Source organism: Ursus maritimus, unplaced genomic scaffold (genome assembly GCF_017311325.1).
Source record: "Ursus maritimus isolate PB19 unplaced genomic scaffold, ASM1731132v1 scaffold_11, whole genome shotgun sequence".
Classification (NCBI taxonomy): Eukaryota; Metazoa; Chordata; class Mammalia; order Carnivora; family Ursidae; genus Ursus; species Ursus maritimus.
This window is the reverse complement of record NW_024423453.1, coordinates 46,417,491-46,441,137: the sequence shown is the minus strand read 5'-3', so window position 1 is coordinate 46,441,137 and position 23,647 is coordinate 46,417,491. Positions and strand designations below refer to the sequence as shown.

At 36.6% G+C, this 23,647-nt stretch overlaps 3 protein-coding genes across 12 annotated transcripts in view; 1 reads left to right on the top strand and 2 right to left on the bottom strand.

The window, feature by feature from the left end:
* The window catches only part of ETFDH (electron transfer flavoprotein dehydrogenase), a 31,365-nt gene extending 25,334 nt beyond the window's left edge, over window positions 1-6,031 (bottom strand). Inside the window, exons 1-2 of one of the 3 annotated variants that reach the window (XM_008685554.2) lie at window positions 5,901-6,031; window positions 5,624-5,755 (exon numbers count right to left, since the gene is read on the bottom strand). In XM_008685554.2, coding sequence (XP_008683776.1) covers window positions 5,624-5,657 — 34 coding nt within the window. In that variant the 5' untranslated portion in view covers window positions 5,658-5,755; window positions 5,901-6,031. Of the gene's footprint in view, window positions 1-5,623; window positions 5,837-5,900 lie in introns of those variants that run through there. The other 2 variants (XM_008685555.2, XM_008685556.2) reach the window with 2 other exon arrangements.
* Window positions 6,032-6,192: 161 nt separating this feature from the next.
* On the top strand, window positions 6,193-10,358 carry CUNH4orf46 (chromosome unknown C4orf46 homolog). Its single transcript, XM_008685553.2, has 2 exons — window positions 6,193-6,536; window positions 8,200-10,358. The coding sequence occupies exons 1-2, from the start codon at window positions 6,351-6,353 to the stop codon at window positions 8,353-8,355; spliced, it is 342 nt and encodes a 113-aa protein (XP_008683775.1). The 5' UTR covers window positions 6,193-6,350; the 3' UTR covers window positions 8,356-10,358.
* Window positions 10,359-15,680: 5,322 nt separating this feature from the next.
* RXFP1 (relaxin family peptide receptor 1) overlaps window positions 15,681-23,647 on the bottom strand; it is a 98,853-nt gene continuing 90,886 nt past the window's right edge. For 6 of the 8 annotated variants that reach the window (XM_040626401.1, XM_040626402.1, XM_008685546.2 and 3 more), the window contains 4 exons: window positions 22,669-22,898; window positions 20,123-20,533; window positions 18,988-19,206; window positions 15,681-17,093 (listed from right to left, as the gene is read on the bottom strand). In XM_040626401.1, the coding sequence (XP_040482335.1) occupies window positions 16,792-17,093; window positions 18,988-19,206; window positions 20,123-20,533; window positions 22,669-22,898 (1,162 nt within the window). In that variant the 3' untranslated portion in view covers window positions 15,681-16,791. Of the gene's footprint in view, window positions 17,094-17,225; window positions 17,288-18,111; window positions 18,224-18,987; window positions 19,207-20,122; window positions 20,534-22,668; window positions 22,899-23,647 lie in introns of those variants that run through there. The other 2 variants (XM_008685549.2, XM_008685548.2) reach the window with 2 other exon arrangements.

Genomic DNA, 23,647 nt, shown 5'->3' with positions numbered 1-23,647 from the left:
TTTTTTTTTTTTTTAAAGATTTTATTTATTTATTTGACAGAGAGAGACAGCCAGCGCGAGAGGGAACACAAGCAGGGGGAGTGGGAGAGGAAGAAGCAGGCTCTTAGTGGAGGAGCCCGATGTGGGGCTCGAACCCAGAACGCTGGGATCACGCCCTGAGCCGAAGGCAGATGCTTAACCGCTGCGCCCCTATAACAGATATCTTTCTACTTAGATTAATGATGATGATAATTATCCCTCCCATTTTCATAGGGACATCCCTCCACCTGAAGCCTTCCCTTTCTCCTGTATCTTCAATTTCTGTCTCTCTTCTCTGGTATTCTTCCCCTTGATACTCTTTCCCATTATATTAAAAAAAAAAAGGACAGAGAATACTCCCTTGGGAATAGCCCTGACAGATACAAAACTTATATTTATATAGTAATTAAAAGTCTATTACAGGAGAAGGGATAGAATATTCAAAGGAAAGGAAAGAAATAAAGAGTTCAGAAATAGAATACACATAAGGATTTGCTGTATGCTAAAGATGCCATTTCTAATCAGGGAGAAGATCTATCTAAATGGTCAAAGACAGGGAGAAATTCATTTGGAAAAAAGTATACCTTTCTCTTTCTACGCAAATGAATTCCATTTGGTCTATGATTTTATCAGGAAAAGTCAAAGTATAAAAGATCATGTTGATACATCCCCAGATTATTTGTTTCTCCACTTTTGAGTGCAGACTGCAATTAGGGACTAGCTTCTAACAAGTAGAGTACAAAAGGGAAAAATATTAATTTTACAGTGGAGAAATATAGCAGAAATGATCAAACTTAACATTACTGGCAATAAGACATGTTGGTATCACATGCTCCCTGATATAAGAAGGGCTCTTTATGTCTGTGGCATACTTCCCCAAAACCTGTAACCTCAGTCTAAACATGAGAAATCATCAGACAAATTCAGATTGAGGGACATTCTACAAAATGCGCCTGGCTAGTATATATTGAAAGTAGCAAGGTTGTGAGAGACAAGAAAAGACAGAGGAACCCCCATACACAGCTGGCGGGAATGTAAAATGGTGCAGCCACTTTGGAAAACAGTCTACCAGTTCCTCAAAACATTAAACATAGTGTTTCCATACAACTCTCTCCCAGGTATATAACTAAGATAAATGAAAACACACAAAAGCTTGTATATGTATCTTTACAGATGCATTATTCATAACAGCCAAAATATAGAAAAAACCCAAATGTCTGTTCGTGAACAGATAAAAAGTGATATAATCATACAATGGAATATTATTCAGCAACAAAAAGAAATTCAGCAGTGATATATGCTACAATATGGATGAACTTCGAAAACCCTATGCTAAGTGAAAGAAGCCAGGGCTCCTGGGTGGCTCAGTCGTTAAGTGTCTGCCTTCGGCTCAGGGCCTGATCCCAGGGTTCTGGGACTGAGCCCCGCATTGGGCTCCCTGCTCTGCTGGAAGCCTGCTTCTTCCTCTCCCACTCCCCCTGCTTGTGTTCCCTCTCTCGCTGGCTGTCTCTGTCAAATAAATAAATAAAATCTTAAAAAAAAAAAAAAAGTGAAAGAAGCCAGCCATGAAAGATCACATATTATATGATTCCATCGGTATGAACTATCCAGAATTGACTAGAGAGACAGAAAATAGATTAGTTGTTGCCCTAGGGCTGGAGAGGTTGAAGAGTGACTGCTAATGGGTGTGAGGTTTCTTTTCCGGGTGATGCACAACTGTGTGTTTATGTTAAAAACCACTGAGTTGTATGTATGATTGTATAGTATGTGACATATCTCAATAAAACTGCTATTAAAAAAGATTTATAATCACACACAAAAAAGATTATAAGAAGACAAGGTTGTGGAGCAACAGGATCTCTCATTCATTACTGTTGGGAATGCAAAATGGTGCAGCCACTTTGGAAGACATTCTGGCATTTCTTATGAAACTAAACATATCTTAACAAATGATCCAGCAGTTGTACCCGTTGTCATTTACACAAATGAGTTGAAAATTAATGTCCACACGAAAACCTGCAGTCAAGCAAGATGAATAAGCTCCAGAGATCTGATGTTCAACACTACCTATAGTCACCAATAATGTACACTTAAAAAATTGTCAAGAGGGTCTATATCATGTTAAGAGTTCTTTTCACAATAAAGGAAAAAAAATCTAGGTTGAAAAAAAAAAAGCCCTTCACATGAATGTGTACAGCAGCTTTATTCATAATTGTCAAAACTTGGAAGATGTCCTTCAATAGGTGACCGGATAAACAGATACACTGGGATGCATACATACAATGGAATATTATTTAGTGCTAAAAAGAAATGAACTATTAGACATGAAAAAACATGTAGGGAACTTAAATGCATATTGAAAGAAGCCAATGTGAAAATGCCAATCTACATACTGAATGATTTCAACTATATGAGATTCTAGAAAAGGTAAAACTATAGGGACATTAAAAATATCAGTGGTTGCCATGGGTTCAGCAAGAGGGAAGAAGGGATGAATATGTGCTACACAGGGGACTTGGGGGACAGTTAAACTATACTATATGATAATGTAATTAATGGCGGATACATGTTTGTTGAATGTACATAAAATGTACAATAGAGAGAGCGAATTCTAATATAAACCATGGACTTGAATAATGATATATCAAAATTGGCTCACACCAATGCCAGATGTTAATAGGCAATGGGGGAAAGTAATATGGAAACTCTGTGTATTTTCTGCTCAACTTTTCTTTAAGCCTAATACTGACAAAAATTGTTTATTAATTAAAAACAAGACAAATACAAAAGGCAATATGGAAAAAGGCAGTGGTTAAGTGCATAGGTTTTGGAGTTTGTCTACATTGTGTCTGAATTCATTAAAACTGTCACCCCATCAGTTCTAAAGTTTATGGTCATTTTGCCTTGGAAATACTATGGTATAGACATACTATAGTATAGAATCTAGTGTAAGTCTTGCGCAAAATAAGTGGCTAATACATATTTGATAACTACATATCTTCCTAGTTACAATTTTCACTGTAATTTAGGAACCTGCAAATCTCTGGTATAATTTCCAAAAACTAACCTGGCTTATAGAGCAATAATAATAATGAAGCCTTGCCTCGTTTTTAACTTGTCTCTTACAATGAAGCATGTATCTACAAATGAACAAGTTTCTAAACATGGACTGTAACAAATAATTAATAAAGATCAACAAAGACTTTTGCATGGATTTGAAATGTAAAATGTAATAAAATTTACATTTTAATGGACATACTGAACAGTTAAGAATTTTCAATACCATGCCTTTTCCTTCATGATGTTATGAAAATTGTGGGGCAGCTACAATCCCCATTTACAGTAGATAGGTAGGAAATCAGACGATCACACCCAAGCTCTCAATCCTTCCAACATCAGTCAAGCTCTGAGACTATAATTGGATTTGAAATGATTTGTGAAGTAATGGAAACTGAGCTGTGATGAAAACAAGATTTTTCTTTCTTTCTTTTTTCTGATTAAATGGAGAGTTAACAGCCTGGCATAGCCTAGTTATTCTTTAGCACCTAATTGCAGAATTAAAATACTTTTCTGTTTTACTCTTTCCAATAATTTTTTTAAAGCAAAAATCTGGCATCCGACATCAATAATTAAAGATTGTGATGAATACAGGAAGGGAAGAGATTTAGAGTGCCTGAACTCTAAAGGCTTTAAACACTAAAAAATCTATTTTTGATCATCTTAAAGTGGCAAGGAAACTAATTTTCTCTTATTGCAAAGACATACTAAAAATTATACTATTGGGAATAATTTTTTAATTATTAGGTAACTTTTCCTAAATCTTGAAACAATGTACATAATACATATAAATATACTATAGGGTAATTCAGTTCTAGAGTTCAAATATTGCTTTATCATCATTCAAAAGAATACTTAAATAATTATTTGTATTATTTATTATTAAAAGATATTAAAATCCTTGTCTTATGATGTATTGTAGTTTAGTGTGTAAAAGTTATTTGCTGCTGAAAACTGTATCAGATCTGGTATCAGATAAAAGTAATTCTATTGCTTATACAGCTAGCTATTTTTTTTTTAAAAGATTTTATTTATTTATTTGACAGAGAGAGACAGCCAGCGAGAGAGGGAACACAAGCAGGGGGAGTGGGAGAGGAAGAAGCAGGCTCCCAGGGGAGCAGGGAGCCCGATGCAGGGCTCGATTCCAGCCTTGAGCCGAAGGCAGTGAGCCACCCAGGTGGCCCAGACAGCTGACTGTTTTTTTGAAAATATTTGGAACGGGGTAGTTTGATTCCCCCACAGGATAAAAATTAAAAAGTCACAACCTTTACTCCCTTTCTGAAAACAAATCTGACATTCCACTTTAGATATGTGAACGATTAGACACCTTGGCTGGATTTTGGTAGAGAAGAAAGGTCAAAAAGTCCATTGAACTCATAACATCACCATTTCAAAGTCACACTGCTAACACATTTATGTCCACCTCTTTGCGGCCGGTAGTGTTAACACTGAGCTATGAAAATGGCAATGATTTAAGTATCCATGGAAAATGGAAATGCCAATTTTGGTGGAATGTAGTTAACACCTGGCCCAAGAATGATTTCAGCTAAATTAGGCAGTAGGGCAAATAGTATCTGACTACTTTGATATTTCACAAAACATAAACTGTATCTACACATTAGGTGTAGTAATACATTCACGAGTATCAGGAACTTTAAATAAAATTCTAATTTAACATATGGTGCACAAATCTGACAAATTTCTACTTTTATGAATGTACATAATAAGAACATCCTTGAATTTGCATTATGTATACTTATTTATTCTATAACCATATATTAAAGAAACTAAACCAAAGGAAAAAAAAAACAAAACCAAATGTGACAAAATGCAAGATCCTGTAGTGAATCTTTTTGAATGTTTAAACTTTGTTTTAAAGTAAAACAAAACAAAGACCATCCAACTGCATTATTATTATTTTTACATAAGGGAAAGGGAAGGTAATGAGGTATTTTCACAAGTCATTGTGATGGTTCTAGGAGCATCCATAACACGTTAAGCCTCTAAAGTTAATTTTAGACAATGTAGAAAAACTCCTGGCTCCAGATATAATCTGGTGACTTGGGCAGCGCAGATGAATGTTAATCATGGTGTGGCAGATCAGACTTCAAATTCTTAAGAATGGACTAGGATGTATGGCTGCAAAGACGAAAGTCAGGACATGACTAAGAAAAAGAACTGTGCAAATATTATTTTATGCATTTCCAACAATGCAACAGAAAACACCTGAGCTTTGGAATAAGAATTACGGCCAGGATTTGGAAGATTCAGTTCGGGAGTCCACGGGAGGGCCGTGTTGCTAAGTTTCCTCCGCCCATGACCTTTAGCCTAGTTGTCAATCCTTCCAATTGGGACAACTTTATAGGGAGGAATCTAGGGTCCACTGCCAGGTGTAGAGAGCGTGATCTTTGCCCAAGTTTAACCTGAGGAAGCCAGGAGGGCAGGTGAAGAGAGGTAGGTGTCTAGATCCCCCCAGGGGTAGCCCTGCCCGTTTCGCCCTAACTCCTCGACCTTCCTCCACTTATCCCCGCCCGAAGTTCCCTCTCACCGGGGCAGGACAGCTTGGCTAGAGGCACCAACATATTCACTGGTCCCAGGACTGTCGGTGGGACACAACTGGAAGGGCTGTCTGTGGCTCACCGCGGGCGCGGGACCTCTAGGCCGCGGGGGGCGCCATCACCTGCCGAGAAAGAGCAACACCTCCGCTGAAGTTTGCCTCCCAGCTCTGCCCACGCCTTTGGCTTCAGTGTGCTCCCGCCTCTTTCTCGCTGTGCGCCGGCGCCACACATGACGCTACGGCAGGCAGAGACATCCGGGTCACGTACCCAAAGAGGAAAAGGAAAGGGACTCCAAGTCCCAGCACGATCCCGGCTTCAGGCTGAGGATTGGTTCTCGGTTTGCGTCTCACCAAAGCGTGGTGAGGACGCAGGAGTGCGGGCGAGAGAGACCCACAGATCCCATGGTGTACGCGCGCGCATCAGAAGAAGTGGGAGGTGGAGCGACGCATACAGGATTCTGGGAGTTGTAGTCCTCTACTGAAGCGTCTTCTGAGCCTGACTGGAGGTTTGCGCAGGAGCGATGAGCCGCCCAAGGTGATTGGCTGTCCCGAAAACATGACTGGTATTCGCGGACTTGGGCAGAGACCCACAAGGAGACAGATCCGGACTTCAGGCGGGAGGAGGCGGGGCTTCTGGGTGTAGGGCGCGATCAGTTTGAAAGACAGTTGGTGTCGGTTCGGCTGCTAAGGTCCGATTCCGCAGTGCCAGCCCTGCTCAATGGCAGCCCCTCAGGAGGTGAGGATTTCTTCGCCTCCCCCGCCGCCTCCTTCCTCTTCCTCGTCTTCAGACGACTCGTCAGCATCTTCCCCCGGCGTTCCATTGAGTTTGGGCTGGCCAGTTCCGAGCAGGAGCAGCGGCCGAACGGTGGACCCTCTGGAGGAAGTGGAGCTGCAGATTGGAGACGTGAGTGTCGCTCGACAGGTCTCGGGGCGCGTCCCCATTCGGCCCTTGTTGGAAGACAGACCGTTGCTGTGCAAGGGAGGGAAGGAGTAGGAATCCGCTTCTCGCCCTTCTGCGCCTGAGTGTGGGCTAGGGGGTGGGTTAGGTAAACGGGAGACCCGAGGCCGCTTGTCCACCATCCCTGAGGACTCGGCCTTTAGAATTAGTTTTGAGGAATAAGGGGTTATCCCTCCACCCGCTCCACCCCTCACTGTTTTCTTTTTGTCTTGCCTCTTGCTTTCAATCATCCTCTGTAACCTGAAACCACGCAGCTCTGCTGCGCCGACTTGTGCTGGCCGCGCCTGTCCTCTATTTCTCCTCCTTGTCTGTTGGTGCATAGGATCAGGCTGTGATTTCTTTCCTTGCGTCTTAAGATCCCGCTGCTCTACTTGGCCACCTGCCAGAGCCAGCTGGCAATGCTATTAGCGCCTGGCTCAGGCTTGCTTCCCCCTGGACCCAGTTTGGAGGGGTTACTTAACGGCGCCTGGAGTCCAGATTGGTTTCATTAACGGCTAAGTCAAAGATCCCTCCCTATGATTCTAGAGTGCGTAGTATGGTTTCTGTTGAATCTCGAATTCCACTGCCACACGCACACACACACATCCCAGCGGAGTTTCAGTATACAAGGACTCTTGGGTGGGTCAAGTGAATGAGGTATGTAGATGTAATCCTCCTGGGAGAAGTTTGTGGGATAGACCCTCCCGTGCAGATTGGAAGCTGGGGAATGAACTCGATTATCTCTCATTGCTTAAGAAGTTGTTGTTTTTTTTTTTAAGATGACTAAAGTGCTGATACAGCTTCAGTTTTTGCTGAACAAGCCTGGTATCAAGAGAATATGTAGCATGGACTGCTGATAGGTTATCTAGGAACAGTGTTATTTTATATTTTAGGTGAAGAAAACGTTTGAATAAAAAGTGAATTCCACCAAGAGTTTCTTATTTTCTGTATGCTGCTTTTGTTTTTATTTTGTTGATGTATTTGTCCGTTCAGAGTACCTGTTCTTTGGTCTATACATTTTCATGGTCTAAATAGTGTTCACAGGTAAAATTAGTGGGACAATGCCCTTGCTACCAAAATATCAGTGAGTTGTTTATGATGAAGTAAGTCTGAGTCCTTCAGATACTTCTGGTACTTAGTGTCAGGGGATCCAAGTCCTCTTTTAGACCTAAATGAGTCTAGTGTATTTTCTTTCTTTTTCTTCTTTTAAAGATTTTATTTTTTTTAAGCAATCTACACCCAGCGTGGGGCTTGAACTCACAACGCTGAGATCAGAAGTCACTTGCTGTCTGTGACTGAGCCAACCAGGTGCTCCTGGTGTATTTTCAATTAAAAAAAAAAAAGTACTGATTTGTTATGTCTGATGCATAATGGATATCTTTCCAGCAGACATATTTCCTCAAAGCTTACTTCATACTAAAGAATTTCTTAGGTTCTCTGAAAAAGCTAGTGTTTTAGTGTTTTAGTTTGAAGGTTTTTTTACTTTTATGGAAAATAAGTTGGGCATGGGAGTCAAGGTTTTAAGCTGTTTTTAACTATTTATAAAATGAGATGAAAATCTGAAAGATAAACGTACATTGTTTGACTCTTTTTTTTTTTTTTTTTTTTTTTTTTTTTTTTTACATTTTAGGCAGCATTTTCATTAACCAAACTTCTTGAAGCCACATCTGCAGTATCAGCTCAAGTGGAAGAGCTTGCCTTCAAATGTACAGAAAATGCACGTTTCCTTAAAACGTGGCGGGACCTCTTGAAAGAAGGCTATGATTCTTTGAAGCCTGACAACTGATTTGCTGTGTAATAATTCATACTTCCTCATTTATGATGTTTGCACGTGTACCATAAGTATAAGATTGTCTCCAGCAGTTCTGTGTATTCAGAATGACATTTTCTTGGTTTTCTCACTTTTGTGAAAGCAGAATACCGATGATATTTTTGATGCTTGCCAATATTTATCTTTAAATACTTCCTGTCCTCTAAATTTTCATAGACTCTTTTATGAAAGTTAATTTCATCAGTAGATAATGTTAATAATGCTACAGTGTTACCAGTAAAAAAAAACCAGGTAGACCATTATTCTAGTTGATTTCCAAGAAGATGCTAAGAATGCCAGAGTTTGAAGTTGAGCTTCATTTTATGGACCAAGGGAAGTAACGTTAAGGTTTCCAGTGTTGGCCCAGCTCCTCTAGGCCAAGTTCCCTGGAACTAATGATTGTGTCTTACATACTTCTTTATCCTTAGCACCTAGAACAATGACAGTGTCATACAACAACCAGTAACTGTTTGTTGAGTAAAAGAGTTGACAATACGATTAAAAGCTGTTTTTTTGTGTGAAAATTATAATTGTTTTTCTAAAAAATATTTGAATCAGAACCTCACTGACTTGAAGGAAGACAAATTCTTTACAGGAATTTGAAATTTAACTGATGACAATTTTTTAAAGTATATGATAAATATTTTTTATTCTTTATGATGCTTTTTTAAAAGCTTTTACTTCAGAAAATGAAAGCCTGTCTGGAAAGAATGTGTATACATATATTTTTTCCCTGTTTATTTCTCAGGTTAATTGCTTTGTGATGTTGTATGTTAGATTGTTCTCTTTAAAGTGCCTTACCAAAATTATGACTCTGTACTATTACTTTTTGAACTTTGCACATAATAATTCTAAATTCTAAATGTAATTCTAAAGATACTTTGTTTTTAATGCATCGGATTAAGCGATGTGATTGGTTTCATATTATTTGACTTTAATGACAATGTTCTACTTTACTTGTCCCATATCTTATGTTGTTCTATCTCTTTTTTGTTGATTTTTGTCATGTGTCAGTGATTAAGCCAACTAATTCTCCAAAACTTACAGACACCTTTATATGGCATCTTAATTCTTTTGTAGATATGGAGATGTGTACAGAACTATATTCTTAAGCTCTACAGGGGGATTATGAAAGGGGACAAATAGATGGACAAAGAATACTATTGTTTAGTATATTAAGTCACAGTTCTTGACTAATTTTTTTAAGTTAAAGATAACACATATGGTGTGTTTATACCAAACAGATACTTATTTTGATACTAGAAAAATATTTTTCTTATGTGTCATCAAAATTGCAGTTTTTAAAATACACAGAAATAAACATGTTCAAAGCAAACTTTATTTCCATTTCTTTGGGTTCATTATTTTTAAACTTTTATTGAAATATTTCAAACATAAGAGTAAAATATTAGAGGATATATTCACACCTTGCAGATTTAATAAATGTTAGCATTTGACTATACTTTCTTCAGATCTATGTATATTTGTAAATGTTGTTAGATGCATTTGAAACTTTTGTTACCTCTTTGATCCCGTCCCTTCTTCTCTCCCCAGAAGCAGCCATTGTCCTAGAAGTGGTGTATATTCTAGTTTGTGTTCTTATATTTTTAATGCATATGTATGTTTTCAGAGCACTACAAAATACTGTTTTGTGTATGTGGTAGCTAACCTCCACGTGCCCACAATGGTCTGTCTCCTGGTACTCATGCCCTTGTGTAGTCTCACACATTGAATAGTGCTGACTTGTATAACTACTAGGAGATTGAGGAAATGCAGTGTGTGATTTCTGAGGCCATACCTTTTTCCATTTTTCCATTATGTTTTGTCTTTCCCTTATCAATTTCTGGTATTATGTATTTTGAATACCAACTAATGATCTGTTATCTCTGTTTCAACTATCTTTTGTAGTTTATGATTTATCTTTGTATTTGATTGTGGAGTTTCCTTAAATAAAGGTTTTTAATTTTAATGAAATCTTACCAATTTTTCATAATAGTGCTTTCTGGGTCTTGTATAGGAAATGTCATAAAGATATCTCCTTTACATCTTTATAAAAGTTAAAGAATTTTTGTTTCTAATGTTTAGGTGTTTAATCCATCTGAATTTTGCTTATGTTGTGATTTTGGGATCTTGTTTATTTTTGTATGTGTATTGGTGTTCCTCCAAGTATCAGTATTTTCAAATGCTACCCTGTCATTCAGTTACCATATAAGTGCTTGATTCTGAGCTCATTCTATTCTGATCTATTTGCTTAACCCTATGCTAAGATTCCCTATAACTTGTTATAGCTTTAACATAAGTACAATCTGTACTACTTTGATTTGTGTGTGTGTGACTTCCTCCCCCAACCATGTATATTTTTTATGTTAGAAAAGAAAAACCATATTAGTTGATTTCTAGTTTTGTTGAATTGTGGTCAGCTGAGGTTAACCCCTGATTTTAGGCAGTGAGCTTTCTGTGGACACTTAATTTATTCCTCAGCACTAAAACTCATAGTGTCAGGAGTCCAGTAGTCCCAGAGCTCAGCTCTGTTTATGGTTTCTGTTGCCATGTGTGGCCCACAGAGAAGTTCATCTTATTTTTAAGAGTTGCTTTTTAAAAAGGCATCCCTTTTTATATTTCTTTTTGCTTGGCTTCATGGGAAGTGTTGGGGAGGGCTTCAAAACATAAACATTCTCTTAAAGACTTAAATTTTTTCCTTAATAGCTCATTACCAGCTCTATATAAGCCTCAGAGGAAAACTTAGTGTTTTGACTGATGTAACTAAAAGCCTTAAGAGGCCAAAGTCAATATAATGAAATTTTTAATATTAAAAATAATGTGTTTCAAAACTTCTGAGTATGAAATATGTGTTAGGCGCCATGCTAGGAGTTTTATAGGCATTATTTTATATTAGCTTTTTGAGGAAAGTGGTAGTATTCCTACCTACAGAGACAGGACAGGAAACAGGCTGAGATGAAACGATCTATACCATACCTAGCTACCTAGCTCTTGGTTAGACCTATTAATAGTCAAGCTTACTTTGTTTCTCTCCCCACCCATGATGGTTTATTTTATGTGTCGACTGGGTCACAGGATATCCACATTTTTGGTCAAACATTATGGGTGTTCCTTTGAGGGTATTCTTGGATGAGATTAACAAATTGGTAGATTGAGTAAAGCAGATTGCCCTTGGTAATGTGGGTGAGCTTCATTCAATCAGTTGACGGCCTGAATAGAACAAAAGGCTGCTCCTGCCCTGAGTAATAGCATTCTACTTGATGGCCTTGGAAAAGTGGCTGGGCTTGCCTGATGACATTTGAACTGCGACATTGGCTTTTCTTAGTTCTGCAGTAGCTTCTGGCCTTTGGATTTGAACTGGGACATCAGCTCTACAGATTTTGGACTTGCCAGCCTCCATAATCATGTGGGACAATTTCTTATAATAAATCTCTTTATAAATATATAGATTCTGTTTCTCTGGAGAATTCTAACACACCATTTAAAAATGGAACTTACATGTTTGTCCATTCAGTTACCCATCATAGAATACTTGTGCTAATAACTGTATAGTATTCAATTTTTTGCCTTAGATTAATTTGAGAGCTCTAAATACCTACAAAGATCACTTGAGCAAATTACAACTGGAGTTATAGAAACTTGTTAGAAAGTTATTGCAAATATAGTGATGAGACATGATGTTGGCCCAAACTAAGGCATTGGGAATTGGGATAAAGAGAAGTAGATAGATTTAAGAGCTGTTTATTAGATAGAATGAAGGTGATTTTGATATGGTGGATAAAGAAGAAGGAAGAGCCAAAGGATGACTCAACGATTTCTAGGTTGGGCTGTTGGTACCATTCACCCAGATAGGGTCTTGAAGAAACTTAGATGTCAGAGTCAGAGTCCATAATAATGACATTAAAAAGCCACTGAGATACCCAAGTGTTAATGTCTAGGGGAGGTTGTATGCATAAGTGACTAATTTAGGAAAGAGAATAAGCTAAAGGCAAAAATGTGGGAATCATCAGTATATACATAGTAATTGAAACCACAGGTTTCAATAGTAGATAAGACTGCCAGTCTATAGATAAGAAAAAGATTTAAAAGAGAGTAAATGAGGCTTCTAGTGTAAGATTTTCTCTTTAAAAGAGGAGTACATTAGTAAAAATTAAGTACATTTTTGAAGTCTCTTACCTAGAGTGCTTCACTCCATCACATTGAAGTATCAATTCACTTATAACTTAGTTTATTAGGCAGTGAAATGCATGGACTTCACCATTCTGGCTGCATATATCCCTTTCTCGTTTGTTGTTTTCCTTCAACTTTATCAGTGTCTAAATTGCTAAAAGGCAGTAAATAAGTAATTGCCTTGTGAGAGGTTATGTACTAGCCTGATGTATTAGGAGCCCTTAAACTAAAAATAGAGAAGAAAGAAAGAAAGAAAGAAAGAAAGAAAGAAAGGAAGGAAGGAAGGAAGGAAGGGAGGAAGGAAGGAGAAAGAAAAGAAAGAAAGAAAAGGCGAGGTCTTTCTGATATTTATTTTTCAATTTAAAACACTTTGGTTTAACTTAGAGAATGAATTTGACCTAGAGCATGGTCTATGAGTTTTGGACCAAAGTTTTTTTTGTAAAAGAGAAAACTATGACTTGTACCTGCATTAATTTAGTGCTTCTATTGCACCTTACATTGAAGTTAGTAGGAACTAGTTACATAGTATGCTAGTAATTACTTATCAAATGAAATGGAAGTTATTGCATTTGGGGAGGTGGAAAGATGGAATAAGCAAGTAGACTGAGTAGACAAACCGAATTGGTTCAGAAAATTATTTGAAAATATTTTAAATGCTAAAAAGTAGTTTCAGATGTATATTTTGTAAATTCACTGCATTTCCAAGACCCTTAGACATAGGTTACAATCATAATTTTTGTAAAATTACATTTTGTCTAGTCTTCATGATTATTGCTTTTTAAAAAAAAATTTTTTTTAAGAGAAAGAGAGCATGTGGGGGTAGAGAGAGGGGCAGAGGAAGAGAGAGAGAGAAAATACTAAGCTGACTCCATGCCCAGCAGAGCACCCCATGTGGGCTCCACCTGGGGCTGGATCTTACAACCCTGAGATTATGACCCTGAGATCACAACCTGAGCTGAAATCAAGAGTTGGCCACTTAACTGACTGAACCACCCAGGCGCCCCTGTTTTTTTCTTTTTCAGAAATTCTTTTTTAGAAAAATATTTTTCGGGCTGCCTGGGTGGCTCAGTTGGTTGAGCGTCTGACTCTTGATTTCTGTTTAGGCTGTGATCTCAGGGTCGAGCCCCAGGTAGGGCTCCATACTCAGCATGGAGTCTGCTTGTCCCTAACCCTCTCCCTTCCCCCCTGCCATGCCATGTCCCCCACCCCATTTGCAAGCAAGCATGCATGTTCACACACACTCTCTCTCTCAAATAAATAAAATCTTTCAAAAAAAGAAGAATATTTTTCTATTCTATTATTTACTAGTAATAAGACTTCTTAAGAATAATAAATAATCCCAAAATAATCTTATAATAGAATTTAAATGTATTTTCATTTCTGTAGGCTTTAAACAATTATATTGTCTGAGTAGAGAATTGAATATATTTTTTTAATGATTTATTTATTTTAGTGAGAGAGAGATAGAGACCATGGGGGGGGGGGCGGTGAGGAGGAGAGGGAGAGAAAGTCCCAAGCAGACTCCGAGCTGAGCACAAAGCCTGAGCTGGGGCTCCATCTCATAACCCTGAGATCACAGCCTGAGCTGACATCAAGAGTCAGATGCCCAACTGACTGAACCACCCAGGGGCCTTGAGAATTGAATATTATAAGCAGAACCACAACTTGCTATTATTCTCTGACTTTTTGTTGAAAGCATAACCATATTCTTCATATAGAAAATTTATTGGTATTATTCCAATAAGAACAGAAAGGACTCAGAGTAATCCATATTTTTAATAGAATTAAATTGTAGGCAATTTACTTTCAAAAGAAATCTATACAATCATATATTCAATATTTTTGATTCCAGTATTTTCATGTTTCAAACACTTTTGGTGTGTTTAAAAGTACCTGAAAGCATTTTATTCCTATTTGAAGATTTCAAATTATGAAAACAAAAAGTTCCAATAGCTCAGTTAGAGACCAGAAGAATAACTAGCTAAAAAGTTAATGTCTTATGAATTGGCCAGCCATGCAAAAGGAAGGGAAATCCGTCTCTTGATGACAACTTCCTCTTTGAAGTAAAACGTTTACGTGCAGACCTTTCCTTCCTTAACTTCCTGAATCAGTGCATTCTAGCTCTTCTTTCCTTCTTTTCCCTCTTACCTGCCTTTTTGCGATCTAATTCACACATCATAAAATTCATCCATCTAACGTGTACAATTCAATGGCTGCGAATATGCTAATTCACACAGTTGTGTACCCATCACCACAATCAATTTGAGAACCTTTTTTTTGCCCAAGAAAATACTCTGTACTTTTCAGGCAGCATCCTCCCAACCCAGTCACCTCCAGGAACCTCTCATGTACTTTCTGTCTCTATGAATTTGCTTTTTCTAGGTAGTTCATGGAAGTGGAATCCTATGGTATTTGTCCTTCTGTGTCTGGCTTATTTCATACTCATCATGTTGTAGATGATGTGTCAGAACTTCATTCTTTCTTATACATGGCTGAATAATATTCCATTTTATGTATATACCACATTCATTGATCTGCTTCTAAGTCGATGGGTACTTGTGTTGTTTCCATCTTTCGGCTACCTTAAATAACTAACAGAATGAGCATTTGCAGACAAGTACCTGTTAGAGTTCTGTTTTCTATTCTTTTGGGTTTAACCCAGGGGTGAAATTGCTGGATCACATGGTAATTCAATGATAAGCTTTTGAGGAACCACCAAATTGTTCTCTAAGGAGCCGCATCATTTTACATTCCAATGAGCAACGCAGAAGGGCTTCAATCTCCACATCCTTGTCAATACTTTTTTTTTCCTTTTGCTGTTTTATTTACAGCCTTTCTAGTACGTGTAAAGTATAATCTGTCTCGTGGTTTTAGTTTTCATTTTTCTAATGATTCCTGATGTTGAGCAACTTTTCAAGTGCTTATTGGCCATTGGTGTATCTTCTCTGTAGAAATGTCTTTTTAAGTCCTTTTCCCACTTTTAAATAGGGGTTGTTTATCTTGTTGAGTTGGAGGAGTTCTTTATATATTCTGGGTATTAACTCCTTCTCAGATATATGATTTGCAAATATTTCCTTCCATTCTGTAGACTTTTTACTTTAAAAAAATATTTTATTTTTAAGTAATCTCTACACCCAACGTGGGGCTCGGACATACAACCCCAAGATCAAAAGTCACGCATCCCACCTACTGAACCAGTCAGGTGCCCCATCCTTATACTTTTTTGATAACATTCTCTGGTGCACAAAGTTTTTAATTTAGATGAAGTCCAATTTATCACTTTTTTCCCCTCTTGTTACTTATGCTTTTGTTTTCACATCTAAGAATCCATTGCTAAATTCAAGGTCTTGAAAATTTACCCAAATGTTTTCTTCTGAAAGTTTTATGTCTTATATTAAGGTTGTTGATTAATTTTGAGGTAATTTTTGTATATAGTGTAAGGTAGGGTTCCAACTTCAAATGTTTTGCGTGTGAATAATCCAGTTGTCCCAGCATCATTTGTTGAAAAGACAGTTTTTTCTTCATTTGATTTTCTTGGTATCTTTGTTGAAAATCAATTGACTATAAATGTGGTGCATAGCAAGTGCTATTTTGAGTTTATAACAGAACATCTTTTTTCAGAGTAATATTGTGTATTACCTTTCAAGCATTCAGGGACTTCAAGAGAGGTCAGATGAATTCTTAAACAAAATATCTATTTTGCAAACAATCAGACATTTTCTCATTCCTCATTTTTCATTACATTGAGTATTCCAAAACCTTAAACCTTTATTTACAAGTGTCCACGATTATTGTGTTTGCAGATGTGCATGGCAGACAAAGCTCTACCCTAAACTAAGAACTGCAGGTGGCCTTTGTATATTCTGTTTTAGCTAAACATAATTTAACATTGCAAATTGAAAAGGTTCTATACTATGCACTTCCAGACATTTACTGCAGTGCTACGTACATAATGGGTACTCAATAAATGCAAGGTAAAAGAATGAATAAATCTTTCTGAAGTAGATTTCTCTTAATTTCCTATGCAAAATATGTACTAATATATACACATTATCGATATAATTTATTTCCCTTTATACCGGCCTTAGTCACTTTGATTTTTCTCAAATAACCTCATGTTCTTGTAATGGCTTTATCTTAGCCATTATAAATTATTAATTTTGTGGCATTCATTTTATACTAATAAATCCATTGTGAAGCATCCCACAATATTCTCTGTGTAGCAATGGGTTTCAGAGTCAGTTATGAATAGGAATTGAGTCTAGTTGATTGAGAAATTAGTGACAATTCACAGGGGTCTGTGAAAAGAGCTGGCTTTATTAACTCAGGTGGCATCTCCTGCAGTGGCCACATTTCTACCCAGATGAATGACGGAGCATATGTTTTCTGACTTCCTTTGCTGTCAATAGATCTTCTTTGCCTGTAGTTATACCAAAACTGATGGATCATTTCTTTGAATGGTCTTGTGGTCAGAGTATACAGAATTGGGTTCAAAGCACTGTTGATAGGCAGAATAAAGATCACCACCCAAGAGGTTATGGTACCTAGAAGAGAAAAATGCAGTAGTTTTAGTGTTCGTGGATGTTTACGAAGTATAGAAACCCTTTTTTCTTGTTTCTCCCCCAGCCCCCTTTTGAGTCTTAATTTTTTCCCTTTGATGTCACATAATTAAATACCAAGTCTAATGTGTTTCCAGGATGTCTTTCCAGGGTGCCAGTGTTTGAGGGGAGTGCTGGTGCTGCAAAAAAACAGGGTTCTTTGCTAAGTAGCTTTTCTTGAATACATCAATAAAAGTATTCCATTAGGCAGAAACATTTTCCACCAAGTGATTACATGTTTTTGTGATATGATCCCATTTTAGGAAAAACAGGATCATTTAGCATTCAAATCATACCTTTTCCAATAGTTTAATTGCTGGATAGTACATATAGTATTTCTCAAAATATATAGATAGTTTTCTTTACTGCTATTTCTTTGGTTTTAAAAAAGGTATGCATTTTTAGGCTTTTGACTAGATATTTATTTTGGTAAAAACATGGTAGGCGAAACTTATCTTAAAAATCACTGTAGTACATAGGTAACTACCAAAAACTCAGATTTGTTATTATTATTTAATTGATGCTATTTTCCTTCTTTGTTGCTTATAAAATGTAGGGTACTATTACCACCAACGATGGGATAAAACAACATTAAAATTGTATGTTTATAACTTTTAAAATTGCGAGTATATACTGCAGTATACTTATAATTAACAGCATTTTGCACATTTTTTTATTGTGGTAAAATATGCAAAACACAAAATTTACCACTTTAATCATTTTTAAGTGGCAATAAGTACATTCATAGTGTTGCACAACCATCACCACCATCTGTCTCCAGAACTTTTTCATCCTCCCCAATGGAAATTACATACCTACTAAACAATAACTCTTCATCCCCTTCTCCTCCCAACCCGACAACACATTTGCAAACTTTCTGTCTCTATGAATTCAACTACTCTAGTTACCTCATACAGTGGAATCATACAATATTTTCCTTTTGTGACTGGCTTATTTCACTTAGCATGATGTCTTCAAGGTCCATTCTTGTCGTACCATGTTTCAGAATTTTCTCCCTTTATAAGGCCGAGTAATAATCCATTGTGTGTGTGCAACACACCTTTTTATCCATGCATCTATTGATGGACACTTGGGTTATTTCCAGCTTTGGGCTATCGGGAATAATGCTGCTATGAACATGGGGGTACCAATGTCTGTTTGAGTTCTTGCTTTTAATTCCTTTAATTCCCCAAACTGGAATTGCTGGGTCATACGGTATTTCTGTGTTTGATTTTTTGAGGAACCGCCGTGCTGTTTCTACAGCAGCTGTGCTATTTTATATTTCTACCAGTGATGCCCAGAGCTCCAATTTCTCCAAATCCTCTCCAGTGTGCATTATTTTCTGTGTTTTTGACAGCAGCTATCCTAATGAGTGTGATGTACTTTATTTTTAAGTACCAAGAATGCATTCTTCAATCATTACTCACACTCCAGGTTAATGTTCTCTAAATTGCTATGTATTCTGGGAAGAAGAATGTCTCATGTTCTCAAGAAAAAAGAAGTAAAAAAATAGAAAAAACATGAAGTAAATATTTGATAAACATTTTTACCTGTTTGGTCATCTTAAGCATGGCATTATCGGAATTACAAAATATAGAGTGTTATTTATTTGAGGCGTTACTTTGTTCCAACAGTAATTGTGTTATTAGGCATTTATGGAAATAACTGAACAGCTGCGTCCCAGTAAACTTTTGATTGATGAACAGAGCCTGAAGTACATATAACTCTGACTTATAATTCTTAAAATGAGTTGGTGTTAAGAATCTTAATTTTCTTTCTTAGAGGAACGCTGCAGAGACAGACTTGCTAATTTTTTACAGAAAGAAAAAAAAAGTTGTACCTGGTATTTCTACCTGAAGCAATGAAAGAAATTTCAGTACAAAAATGGGTATCCAGCATAATGCATCGGTAAATACAATAAAGAAAAACCGTTTGGCAAGGATCATCTCTTTTTTAACTTGATTCCGTATTTCAGTTGCTGTTATGGCACTTTGATGAACGCTGTAAAACATGCTTCCGTAGGAAAAAACTATGATGATAAATGCCGCCAAGTTAACACCTATTTAGAACACAAAGATTATTATTAATGTGTATGAGCGTTCTTTCTCAACAAAGACACACACACTCTTAGCTGTTTGAACATGAACATGTTTTTTGTTCTTCATAAGAATTACGAAGGTACACAAAAGGTACACAAAACATTGATTTTTTAAAAAAATTTGAAGTAATGTTGAACTAATGAGGAATCAGGGAATTTTAATTTAAAAATGGCATATTAAAATCAGATTATAGTGATTCAGTGAATATCCTGGGTCTTTTGAATTAATCTTTATAGTTTTTAAAATAATTCAATTAGTTTAAATGATACTTTCAGAATATATATATTTTTATATATAATACATATAAATATTATAAAATATATATATAAATACAAATAAATATAAATATATAATATATAAATATATATTATATATAATTATATTTATAAATTATGTATTTATAAATATAAATCATATATTTATATATTAAATCTATAAATATATATAAATATAAATAAATATATATTATTTTCTTTAACTTCCCCCCTGAGAATATTTTTTACAAGAGAAAAACATTTGTATGTCTACCTTCAAGGCAAAGACTTGTGTGGCTATTTTGAGTTTGTTCTTATTATAGGTGCAAAGAGTTAAAACATGTTTTCTTTAGTATTATTAGGATGAATGCATGAAATACAAGCATTTATTGTTTTATCTTTTATTAAGGAGCATGTTGGAATTTATATGATAAAGTGGTAATTCAGGGGAAAAAAACTCCCTTTAGGGGTATTCTGACAGAATCCATCCCCAATGTCAATGAGAAAAACTGGAATAAAAAACTGGAATAAAAATTTATAAACATTAGAAGAAATAATGAGACTGACATTTTGATTTATTCTAGTAATTGAATAAAAGAGTTTATAATACAGAGTTTCTCACCAAGAAAAATTGTCACTGAGTAAATCTGGGCTCCAGTACTTCCAGTATCTTCTGAATGAAGAGGGAAGCACACTCCATTGTTGCCATAGTAGTTCCTGAAGAATTCCTTATTGGTCAATGGAATGAAAGCTACCATGAACCCAGTAATCCAAATGAGAACCAGAACTGTAATTGTTCTGCATTTTCTGGGTCTTAAACACCTAAAAGGATAGACAATGCAGATGTATTTTTCCAGTGTCAGAAATGTTAGAAGTAACACTGATACTTCAGTGGACAGAATGGCCAAGGAGCCCACAAGCTGACAGTGAATACTCTCCATCCACAGCTGTGCATGCTTGTTGTACTCTCCACGAAACTTTAGGTCAAAGGCTCCGATCAGAAACAGATATATTCCCATTAGGCAGTCAGCACCTGTAGTCGCAAATTTAGAGAAATAAATAGGTATAATGGAATTAACAGTAAGCGGTAATATTTTTAGTATTAGCGAAAAACACCTAATTTATTTCCATCTTGGGAGGAGGTAGTTTTTATTCTAATGGTTCATTTATGGGTAAGGACCTCTTCAGCAACTCTCTTCAATAACCACTCTTACAGAACCCTCTATAGCTAATTACGTCATCATGTCCTCTGTGTTTTTTTTTTTAATTTTCAAGTCTTTGTGAGCAGGGATTTTGTCTGTTTTGTCTTCCATTCTGGTCTCTTCACCTAGAGGTGTCGAGTAAATGGATAAAATGCAATTATGTTGAGGGGCACCTGGGTGGCTCAGTCGGTTAGGCATCTGCTTTCGGCTCAGGTTATGATTCTGGGGTCGTGGGATTGAGCCCCAAGTCGGGCTCCCTGCTCAATGGGGAGTCTGCTTCTCCCTCTGCCTGCCACTCCTCCAGCTTGTGCTCACTCGTTCTCAAATAAATAAATAAAATCTTCAAAAAAATGCAATTTTGTTGAGCATTTGATTAGGGACCAATATGGGGATGTTATTATTTGGATCACCTCTTTGGCTGAAATATGCTCCTAGCTTAACAAGTTAAGGATATCATTTAAAATCCTAGAGAAAGTTTCAAAAAATAAATAAATAAAATAAAATCCTAGAGAAAGTAATTCAGCAGTTGTTGTGATAGACTAATGACTATGAATTTTGGGGTCTATAATTTAAAAGATATGAATAATTAAGGAGTGCTCTATAGGGGCACCTGGGTGGTTCAGTCAGCTGAGCATCTGCCTTTGGCTCAGGTCATGATCCCCAGGTCATGAGATCAAGCCCCATATGGGGCTCCCTGCTCACTGGGAAGTCTGCTTCTCCCTCTCCCCTGCCTCTCCCCCTGCTTGTGCTCTCTTGCTCTCTCTCTCTCAGATAAATAAATAAAGAAATAAAATCATTAAAAAAAAAAAAAAAAAGAAGTGCTCTATAGTCAGTACAATTTTGAAGGGCTTAAGTTATTTATCCAGAGCTGGTCTAAGCAAACCTGTTCTCTCTGATTCTCTCTTCCCATTTTTACATCTTTCTCTGTCTCTTTTTAGGCTTTCCCATCCCCAAAATTAGTTGTCAATGTGATGCACTATTTGGTGATTTTGCTTTTTAAGCAAACATTTCCTACCAGAGAATAAGTGAGATCTTTCGACTACACAGGCATTCTACACAAGGTTTCTGAAATCACATCACTGTATAAATCATAAGGCTGGCCCTAACCCTTAAACACTGAAGTTACCCTCTAGCATTCACCAGAGCAATTAAGCATACTCGAAATTCTGTAATTAACAATACAAAGTAGTAACCAATTTTTGACTCTGTTTCTTAGGTAGCTTGCAACAAGTAAAACAATTAGACATTAGACTTTGAAGGAGCCTGGGGGAAAGACATGGACAGCACACATAAAACAAAACATCATGTAGACTGATACTCACTGGAGAAGTATGGATATATTCTAGGCCACCTGACCCACACTATAAACAGCCTGACTACTGGTTTCTTGCTTATTTTTCTTTGTAGTCCTTATTTAACACAGGACTCTGCAATCACATTTCAAAAACTTAAAAAAATTTAATATGACCTAAAACATTTTCTTATTCAAATATTTCAAATTATGAATGGAAGAGATTTTAGTAGGGCAGAGACCAGAAAAACAGTTATCAGTTAAGTCAGTATCTATGATCCAGACACTCAAATAAAAGAGTAAATACAACTCTGGATGTAAAACCGTGACTGTGAAAGGTTGCCATTTTATTCACAGTAAAAGAGTTTCCATGTTTTCACAAAACATGCCTTCAGAGAAGAAAACTAATGAATGAGAGCCTCTTTATGAGACAAAACTAATAAACGAGAGCTTCATTAGTCTATGTAAGGTAATTGAATTTTTCTGTTTAAAAAAGTTATTGTCTTCTCACCAAAGTCATTTTATTTTCATTACAGTGAATGTGAAAGCAACACATAAGCAAAAAGGAGAAAAATGTAAAATCTTATAATTCTACCACTCTGTTTGCTTATTTTCTAATAACAGTGCTTTTATGTATTTTAAAACTACAATTCCCTTCAATCAGGAAATACTCACAGCAGAGAGAAATGATTGACATGGCATGCAGCTTGTTCTCAGACCTGATGTAAGGTCTCATGCAAATGACAAAGATGTTTCCAAAGCACGTGACTGCAGATACAACCCAGACAAACACTCTCTGAATAATGTTTGCCAAGAGGTTTTCTAGAGATGAGATCCCATCAGTGTTTGGTTTACAGCTGCGAACATGGGGTGCATACCCACAGTACTGGAATTTCTTAAAATATCTGATGCACAAAGAGAAAGTAAAATAAGATTTTAAGTTTAATTCAGTGTCACTATACACACATATTTCTTTTCTACATTTTCTCAATAGAAAGAAAATGTCTTAATATGAGGCTCACAGGAATGTACAACATTAAGGATACTAAAGGTTTAAATTTTAATTCTTGCGAACTTGATTTCACTACAAAAAAATATGTGGGTCAGAGCAGCAAATAGGCATCATGAATATACAAGTGTTAGACATGCCTTGAAACATAAATAAACCATTAGCATGGGATCAAGAGAAGTAATCCATCTAATGGAACTTTTATTGGATTTTTAGTGTTTAGGTAGCTCCTATTGTTGCTTCAACTAATCTTGCTTTCCAGCCCTCTGGGGAAGAGAGATCCAAGTGTTTTCTCCTCTGGCTTCCATGGCTTTTCTACTATAGAAGTTACTATGTAACTGCCTGTTCACACGCTTATCTCTCGACCAGATTGTGGTACATAATAAGGTGTTCAATAAATATTTGTTGAGTTAATTTTTTCATCAATAGAGAGACCTTTCGTGTTGATGAAGGCACTACCCAGATAATCAGTAACGACTACTGTGTTACCAGCAACAGCAACACCATTCATTGAAAATCTTCTACGTACCAGGAATCATTTCTCAAGTCAACTCCATGAGCTAAGTATTAGCATCACCATAGGAGGAGATGAATCATCAGTGGAGGCAAATTATTTGCTATGACATTTTCTAATAAATGTAGAAA